This window comes from Macaca nemestrina, chromosome 14 (assembly GCF_043159975.1).
Source record: "Macaca nemestrina isolate mMacNem1 chromosome 14, mMacNem.hap1, whole genome shotgun sequence".
NCBI lineage: Eukaryota > Metazoa > Chordata > Mammalia > Primates > Cercopithecidae > Macaca > Macaca nemestrina.
Window position 1 is genome coordinate 28,517,803 of NC_092138.1, and position 9,703 is coordinate 28,527,505.

Sequence of the window (9,703 nt, forward strand, 5' to 3'; positions counted from 1 at the left end):
TGACTGTGCCATCACAAAATCCAGCCTCACTGTCGTTTCTGTGGGAAGGGAGTTTGAACAGGGGCCGCTGAATTGGGAAGCTCTAAAGGAGCCTCTCCCTCCCAGCCAGCCACACTTTGGAACACAGAGGTGGAGTTCCAGCCCCACGGTGGCTCAGGCAATTGTGACCCTAAAAACAATCTGCTGCATTAAACACGTCGGTGCTTGAGTGCTTGAGTCCCAGTCATGACTGCGGGAACTAACACTAACCTGCGTCACACAGGCTAACAGTTTGAAAACACTGGCGACTCTGCGACAGGCCCAAATGGCCCTTTTTACCCAGCCCCAGCTGGGGTGAGAAGTAGAATTCAGTGTGCTGTAAAAACCAGTGATGTGCTACAGTCTCTGCGCAAGCCACATGAACAAGGTGGCCATGTGGACCAACAGCACCTATTCTTTTGTGAAAAGACACTAAGAGAGTTAAATGCCCAAAGCCTAACCATGTCAGTTTCTCCAAGAGCAGAGTGCGGGGGCGGGGCTTTCGGGAAAGACGGCCTTCCAGCCCTGCCACACTCTCTGCCATGAGGGTAACACAGCCTTTGACTCTGGCAGATCTGCAGCCTCATGAGAGGGGGAATAGCTGAGAGAGGAGGCGTCCGTGTGGGGCACCGGATCATTGAAATCAATGGACAGAGCGTCGTGGCCACCCCCCACGAGAAGATCGTCCACATTCTCTCCAATGCTGTTGGGGAGGTAGGAGAGATCCAGGGCTGGGGGTGGTGCTGAGGGCCGCGTCTGGTGCCCCTGCCTCATATGCCCACTGTGGCCCTGAGCAGTCCTTCTGGGAAAGCTCCCTGAGTTTCCAATCCTGAACACTCCCCAACGAGCAGACCTATCTGTCTCTGACCAAACGCCAAACACATTTGCAAGCGGTTGTCCGGGAGCTTCTCCATGAAATGGAATCAGGTCACCCTCAGCCTTCTCTTTTATCTGATGTGCTCACCTTCTCTTTTCAACACTCAGCTTTCTGTTGCTTTTCTGTATGGTTGCCTAAGTTGCCTCCATTTTCCCCAGTTAATCTCCCCAAATGTATTTAAAAGATTTAACTCTTAGACTCAAGTCAAATCAACAAAGTGGCCCTCCAGAGGTGTGACCCCAGTGCAGTGTGGCGTGACGTGTCATCACTGCTGTCAGTCAGTCATCACTGCTGTCAGTCATTACTGCTGTCAGTCATCACTGCTGTCAGTCAGTCATCACTGCTGTCATTCATCACTGCTGTCAATCAGTTATCACTGCTGTCAGTCAGTCATCACTGCTGTCAGTCAGTCATCACTGCTGTCAGTCATCACTGCTGCCATTCATCACTGCTGTCAGTCAGTCATTACTGCTGTCAGTCATCACTGCTGTCAGTCATCACTGCTGTCATTCATCACTGCTGTCAGTCAGTTATCACTGCTGTCAGTCATCACTGCTGTCATTCATTTATCACTGCTGTCAGTCATCACTGCTGTCAGTCAGTCATTACTGCTGTCAGTCATCACTGCTGTCAGTCATCACTGCTGTCATTCATCACTGCTGTCAGTCAGTTATCACTGCTGTCAGTCATCACTGCTGTCATTCATTTATCACTGCTGTCAGTCATCACTGCTGTCAGTTATCACTGCTGTCAGTCATCACTGCTGTCATTCATCACTGCTGTCAGTCAGTTATCACTGCTATCAGTCATCACTGCTGTCATTCATCACTACTGTCAGTCATCACTGCTGTCATTCATTTGTCACTGCTGTCAGTCATCACTGCTGTCATTCATTTATCACTGCTGTCAGTCAACACTGCTGTCATTCATCACTGCTGTCAGTTATCACTGCTGTCAGTCAGTCGTCATTACTGTCATTCATCACAGCTGTCAGTCATCACTGCTGTCATTCATTTATCACTGCTGTCAGCCATTGCACTGTCAGTCATCACTGCTGTCAGTCACCGCTGCTTTCAGTCATCGCTGCTGTCAGTAATCGCTGCTGTCATCCATCACTGCTGTCAGTCATCACTGCTGTTCTAGGGCTGATTTGTCACCCTTGCCTTATCTGCCAAGAGAGGTGAGGGAGGCAGGTGCCCTAAGAAGCCTTGAGCCCTTCTCCCTCCATTTTCAGAGTTCTCGCTTTTAAAAGGGTAGGGTCTGGTGAGAGCAAGAGCATTTGACTGAGAAATAAGCCTTGCCTTGTTTTTGTTGTTCATTTCTGTCACCCCTAAGCTTTTGAGAAAGTCAGTGGATTCCACCCTTCCTGGAGGCCACCCTGGGTCAGGTCCCTGGTGGTGGCTGGGCAGTAGGGGGGTATCTTCAAAGCCCTCTATGCGAGAAGCACTGCCTCTCTCGCCGGCCCTGGGCAGTGCCCATGCAGCCAGCCCCCAGCCTCAGCCCCCACTAAAGTGTGTTCTGTACCCTCAGATTCACATGAAGACAATGCCAGCCGCCATGTACAGGCTGCTGACGGCCCAGGAGCAGCCCGTTTACATCTGACCGCGGCCGCACGTGGTGGCATGCATGGAGGACTCTCCTCATCGTGGTTGTGTTTCTCGTGCTGCATCCCTGTGTCCACTGAGACATTCCCCTCTCGCGCCCAGCATTCGGTTTTACACAGGAAGAGAAGTATCCGCAAGGACCTCTTTACTCTCTCCGATTTGCTTTTTTTTTTTTTTTTTTTAAATACCAGGGAAGGTTCGTATGCACTCCCTTGAGGATGGAGAGCAGCCAGCATCCACCTGGTACCGACCCAGGACCATCCTGGAGGGCCTTCTGGGTGTGTCCAGGGGTGAGCTGTCACTGCCTGAGGGGGAATCCTCCCTTCCCAAGAGGTACAGACCTCTTAGAAGGAGCTCCCAGGGCAGTGAAGCAGCTGATTCAGCAGTGCCTAAAACCCAGTTGCTGATCTCTGCTCTCTGAGTTTATCTGTGGGAATGTGGTAGTACCCAGGGCCAGCCCACGTCATTAAGGTTATGCACTGCCTGCCTTGTAGTTGGGGCACCATACATTATTTCCTCCCAGAATCTCTGAGCCAACCTTAAACCTCTTCTATTGCTAGTTTTAATTTCAACGTATGTGTGTTTTCTAATACGAGCCTTCTGACCCCAGGATAAAAGGGGAAATAACTGCCTTGGGCAAGGACACCATAGTGTCACAGAGAGCTTGGCAATTCATGGGGCATCTGAACTTTGCCAGGTTGTCCTGAAGTTATCAACCATTAGATAAACACAGGCAGGTACTGTCTGCTTCTCTCTCTGTATCTCTCACACACACAGTCCCATTTGCATATCACCCTTCCCTGCTCCCACCACCAATGAGACAAGCTGAAGATTAGGCACACACATCCCCTGGAAACCCACCTCTCTGGGAGGCCCCTTCCCTGGCAGGTGGCCAGGAGGGTGGGGGCTGCCCAGCCTCATCCTGAGAGACCTGCCGTCTCTGCGGCTGAGGCCCAGCCCCTCCAGCACCACCTTGGTTTAAAGCATCCTCCTCCTGGACTCCCCTTCCTGCCGAACACACATCCCAGGGGTCTGGGAAGGAGGGACTGTTCCCCAGAAGGCGAGCTCCAGGTGCAATTGTCCTCTTGTTTCCTGGCCCAAGGCAAGACCAGCTTTCTTTGCTCAGGGCCACTAGGCAGCATGTGATATTGGAAAGGCCAGAATAGTACATAAGCCACAAAATTAAGGGGACAATAGCAACCTCAAGTTATGCCTCAGAATCCCCAGATGTGGCCCATAAACACCCTCTTGCTGCCTTGTGGGCCTGAGAGCATTTTCAGCTGGTGTGGAATGTTCCGTGTTTTCATCAGGTGCCTCATATTTATGGCTTCCGTCTCAGTTCAGTGTAGATGTTTTAGTAATATTATAATTCTGAGCCAGTTTTCACTTGGTCCAAAGAGCATTTTGTTTTCATGTGAGGTGTGATTTGGCTTTGCTTTTGTTTTGTTTCATTCATGACCTCAGTAGAGACAGGGGAAGAGAAACTAATATATTTTGTAATTAATATAGTCCCTGTTCTCTGCATCCAGGATATTTATGTTGTGTCTATGGAAATAGGAACTCAGTGAGCAAATGTTGGATAGCATGTATTTATAGAGAGAATGGAGGGATTCTAAGGAGGGAGAAAAGTGACTATAACAAGATTAGGGACAAGAGACTTCAACCAGAGAGCTCTGTGATCAGCTCCCCGAGATCTCTATACCTTCAGAGTTTTCTGCTTAGAATCAGGGAAGCGCAATGCTTGAAAGGAATGAGCAGCGGAGCTCTCAGTTTCACTGTACTACAAAGGAGCCCTAAGGAAGGGAGGCCGCTGGCTGCCCAGGGGCCCTGTGGGGAAAGGGGCTTCTGCCATTGCAGAGAGTGGCACGGGGTGGGGCCAGGGACTCTGGGATGGGCCATAAAGCTCCCCAGGACTCCTTTGAAGGGTGCTTTACCGAAAGTTGCTTGGAGACCAGCCCCAAGGTCAACCCATCACAAACATGAGGACCAGGAAGGAACCATGGCCTGGGTTGTCCATTTGCTGTAGAGTATCTGGTGATACAATGAGACACTAAAGAGTCACCAGCCAGTTCATCTTTCCTCTGCCAATAAGAGTGGATAGAACAGGAATGAAGTGTTACTGGTGGCATTTCAGGCATCAGGAGCCTTGGAAAATCATTGCAGGGGCTCATGCCTGTCTGTCCCCAGGCCCCTGGGCAGCACCACAGAGGCCCGCCCACGATTGGCCAGGGGACAGAACTCCAGTAGTGCGTCCCTGTACAACCTGCACATAACAGTTACCTATCTTCACCTCAAGGAGAGAATATACTTTCTATTCCTATTGCACAAAAACCTTGTAAACTTTGAGAGGTGCTGAAAAAGGCAATTCTGCAAGCTCTCCTGGAGAACTGACATTGTAACATAAGAGTGAGATGATTTGTCCACCACATTCTTTTGTGTTAATCCAGGTGTGTCTTCACACCCAGTGAGTGGAAGTTGCTGGAGCTCGGAACAGGTCCATCCAACTGAAGTGGGTTCTTTTTCCCGCTACCACTGGGGCAAGGGAGTGAGCCTAGATATGGTCACCCCAGCAGCCAGAGTCTTAAAAGTGAGTCGCTAGATTTTTTGAAAGTCCCAAGAGAAGTGGTGGTCTTCCCTTCTGTCATCCCGGTATATATAGTTATATATGTAAATATCTAAATACCCCGTGTAACGGGAAGGCTATGTACAGAGCAGCCTTCCCAAATGCTGCGAGGGCACAGAGCCGCTGTGGCTGCTCCACCAGGACATGCTGGTGGCTCAGCTTTGGGGATGGACTCCCACATTCACCTCCCCCTCCTGGTCCAGGCAGAGGCACCAGAACCCACCCTGCCTCTTCTCCAATGTGAGCATTTCAGGGAGCCACCATCAGCCTTGGGTTCACGAGAGGGAGAAACCCCCAAAGACCAATGCCTGGAGCCCACTTCTCCAGCGACACCTTCCCTCGCCAGAGCAGGCTCCTAGGAGCGCATTGCAGGGGCGCCGGGTCCCTGTGCACGGGTTTGCTTTCTGAACATTGCCCATCAACACCGCCTTCAGGGAGTCCCAGAGTAACCTACTACCTCCCCCATCGCTCCTCTGCCCCCCTCACCCTGTGGGCACCAACACCTCCCGCACACGGATGAAAACCATCTACAGAGCCCTTCCTGGGTCCCTCGACCCAGTGGTGTAGCCGTTACCAATGTTTACAACCAGGGGCCGCCCCTCCTTAGATGTGTTGACTCACATTCACAGGCCACCTGTTGGTTTGAGTTTCATGTCTGTCTCCTTCCCTGGCCTGGGTCGACTTGAGCACACAACTCGATCTTTCTTCCCCTCCATCAAGGCAGTGTGTGAGGACTGTGTGGGAATGACATTTCTTGTACATACTTAGCACAGCACCTAGAGTATGAACTTGTACTATTGTTCTGTAAAGAGGGTGAAATAGAGCTTATTGTAAAGCGTCGGGAGAAGTATAGTATTGTATTTGTAACAATATCGTTCTTTGTATACACAAAACTCAATGATCTATATATAAATATAAATAAATATATAAATAAAATATATCTACACGTGAGCCTGGAATGTGGACACCGCACACCCACTGAATGTACTTCCTCGACAGTCTGGTCACTGGTCCCTCCCTCCCTCCTCTGTACCGTGGCCACAGTCATCCGGTTTGGGGTTGTGATGTATTTTACTGTGCTATCTTCCTTTATTTAACTGAACGCTAATGTCTGTATAAGAGTTGCTGCAACAATAAACAAGAACTTCACCTCTTGGCCTGGCCAAGTGTCTTCTTCTTGCAGGGAAGGCACAGGATTGTGTGATGAGTTTGTCTTTTCCCTAACAGACTAGCTCCTACCCACCCTACAGGTGCCCAGAGCCCAGGAGTTCTCTAAATGAGCTTTTCCAGTTCTGTGGAACTGACTTGGTTTTAGACAAGAAAGGCTGTGTTCTCCTGTCCCAGCTGATCCTCCAGTCCTGTGGGTCTCCTTCGAACGCACTGAACTGGAGAAAGAGAAATTCTCTGGATTTCATACTTGACATCCTCCACGAGGGTAGGAAAACAGGAATTGATTCTCCCCCACCTCAGTCATCTCCCATAAGGAAGGTGCCTTTTTGTAAGGTACTAAGACCTAAGTGGACAGTGGAAAACAGCGCCCTGAGAGGCCCAAGTGTGAGAAGGTTCTGGAAGGTTTCCTCCTGGTGCTCTTTGGAAATTCACGTTTTGAAGGTTGCCAGGCATGCCCTCCCTGCTGCCAGGGCCATGCTGGGGGCCCTGGACTCCCCAACACAGAGTGTCCAGCCCTGTTCCAAAGCAGACTGCTCATCAGCTTTTTCTTTGCATGTGCCCCTCCCCCATCTTCCCTGCAAAGCCTGTTGCAGCCCCATCAGGTCCATAGCTGCTGAAAGCCCTGAACATGGAGGCAGGGCCTTGTCCCAAGGGTCCTGTGGCCTGGCCCCGAGGAACCCCTTCTCTATCCTTCTCACAGCAAGTAGAGTGTTCCACCACCGACATGACTGCTGTTGGATCAAGTGGGAAGAAAGCACCTTGAACTGGTGTCGGGGGAAGTCACAATTTGGAGAATGACAGCTAGTCTTTATGGCACCTTCCACGTGCCAAGCGTCCTGCAGAGATGAACTTAGTAACTCCCCACAACACCTCTAAGTGGTAGAAGCTTTTCCTGTATTATCATTGTCTCCATTTTATACAGGAAGAAACGGACACAGAGGGTTCAAGCACTTACGCTCAGCTTTCCGACGACTCCCACCTGCGTCCACCTGGGACGGGCTTGTCATCGCACACGGATGAACTCGGCGTTAGATTTTTTGGTCTCTTTTGATTCTTAAAATGTTTTTCTTCCAGGTTTTCTTCCATTGATTTGCAAACCACAATCTCTCATTCAAATCAGGCTGCCCCATTTCCCCATCCCCAGATTGGAAGTGAGCACTGCCCTGGGAGAGCAGGGCTTGCACTCAGCTCCCTCCCTCCCTGTCTCCGTCTTTGGGTCCCTTTATGGAAAGGGGCGTGGGCAGGAGGTGCACAGAGGTTCCCCTACATTAGGAGTTGCCCTTGGGAAGGTCACAGGCCTCGCCTTGCTGTTTCATTCTGCTGATCTAGTTCACTGACCAGGAGATCAATGAAGACAAATGGCAGCAACCGGGCATTTGGGGTCCCTGAGCCCTGGGCCCCATCTTCCAGCTGACCCCTTAGCCACAGTCCTCTAAAGCAGCAGTCTCCACCCTTTTTGGCACCAGGGACCAGTTTCGTGGAAGACAGTTTTTCCAGAGACCGGGTGCCAGGGAGGTGATGGTTTGGGGATGATTCAAGCACATTATATTTATTGTGCACTTTATTTCTATGATGGTTATATTGTAATATATAGTGTTCTGTAGTGAACTGTATAATTCAGTGGGAGCCCTGAACTTGTTTTCCTGCAACTCGGTGGTCCCATCTAGGGTTGATGGGAGACAGTGACAGATCATCAGGCATTAGATTCTCATAAGAAGCATGCAGCCGAGATCCCTCCCATGCACAGTTCACGATAGGGTTCACACTCCTATGAGAATCTACTGCTGCTGCTGATCCGACAAGAGGTGGAGCTCAGGCGGTAATGTGAGCCAGCGATGGCCAGTGGCTGTAAATACAGATGAAACTTCGCTCACTTGTTGCTCGCCTCCTGCTGTGTGGCACAGTTCCTAACAGGCCACACACTGGTACCAATCTGCGCACGCCTCTAAAGTGCACACCTCTTCCACCCAGGTTGTTGTGTCCCCAGCCGCCTGCAGCCGCCATCTCCCCAGCCGGCAAGCTCCTGCAGCATCCAGCAACCATCCTCCTCACCCTCAGAGGAAGGGAGGCGCACCCCTGGTTGTCTCTCCCCTGCCCATCCTGGAGCCACTGCTTTCTATTATCTCTCTTACCACCCACAGTGCCGCACCTTCTGCTGGTCCGGTCCCTCAGCCACATGTAGATAAGATGGTCACCAGTGCCCAGTTCAGTGTGTGGGGAGGCAAGTGGAGGGCATGGGCCCCCAGCCTTCACAGTGATGCTCTTGGGGTTCACCTCCCTTGACTTGAGGTCAATCTTCCCTTGCCTCCCAGAGTGGAGAGGCGAGTAAGTAGCTCCTTTCCTGAATTCTGCACCCATCCCCCGCCAATGACAACACCCCTCTCACTTCACCAGGATGAAGCGGGGAAGGCAGCTGGTGGAAGGGTCTAGTCTGAACTGGCACCTCTCAGCAAGCTCCCTGGAAGTGCGTCTGTCCCACAGGAGACCACAGTCCCCTGATGGATGGTGTCTGCCTGTGTGGGTGGGGTCTGCCCCCACGGGAAGGTTGCTCCTACCATAGATTATATCTTAGCTTCCCCCTCTCGGCTTTGATCTTAGATGAAATTGCAGAACTAGAGAAAAACACCCATTCAACCATCCTGATGCACATAGAACCACTTTATTTAGGTCTTTCTTCTATAATTTTTGCTTAAACTCTGATCCTCAGAGTTCCTTAAACCCTCTGAGCTTGTTTCCTCATCTGCAAACTAGTATCTATCTCAGGGAGACTGTGTGAGGATAAGCTAACACATAGGAAGCTTTCAGAATGTGCATGGCACATAGTGGTTGCTGAGGAAGTACTGGCCGTTCCTGGGGCCCAGCAGATCCAGGTCCTCATAAGCTTCCTGGAATTTCCCGATCCCCAGGGTACACCAACAGGAGCCACAACTCAAGAGGCTCTGCACGCACTTACATGGCTTAGTGCGGGTCGCCCCCAAACACCCGAAGTCCTAAACTACTGATGTACTGAATTTCATCTAAATGCAGATTTTAGTCCCTGGGAAAAACTTCTGGATGCTAATGCATACTTTTTTAAAAGTTAAAAAACACAACTCCCATAACAAAGACGGAATGAACACATATCAGAGATTTATTAATCATTAATGATGAAACAAGTAAGATGGCAAAGCTGGTCCAAAAAACATTTGGAGGACCTATTTATAGACATTTTAAAAGAATCTTAGAATAAAATTACTAGGTTAGAAGTAAAACTGGTTGCAACTGGGCATGGTGGCTCACACCTGTAATCCCAGAACTTTGGGAAGCCAAGGTGGGTGGATCATCTGAGGTCAGGAGATTGAAACCAGCCTGGCCAACGTGGTGAAACCCCACCTCTACTAAAAACACAAAAATTAGGCATAGTGGTGGGCA

At 50.4% G+C, this 9,703-nt stretch overlaps 1 protein-coding gene across 5 annotated transcripts in view; it reads left to right on the forward strand.

Moving 5' to 3' along the window:
- LOC105491773 (amyloid beta precursor protein binding family A member 1) overlaps positions 1-6,278 on the forward strand; it is a 226,511-nt gene extending 220,233 nt beyond the window's left edge. For all 5 annotated transcript variants that reach the window (XM_071077693.1, XM_071077691.1, XM_071077695.1 and 2 more), the window contains 2 exons: positions 592-732; positions 2,426-6,278. In XM_071077693.1, the coding sequence (XP_070933794.1) occupies positions 592-732; positions 2,426-2,497 (213 nt within the window). In that variant the 3' untranslated portion in view covers positions 2,498-6,278. The remainder of the gene's footprint in view (positions 1-591; positions 733-2,425) is intronic.
- The last annotated feature ends 3,425 nt before the right edge of the window (positions 6,279-9,703 follow it).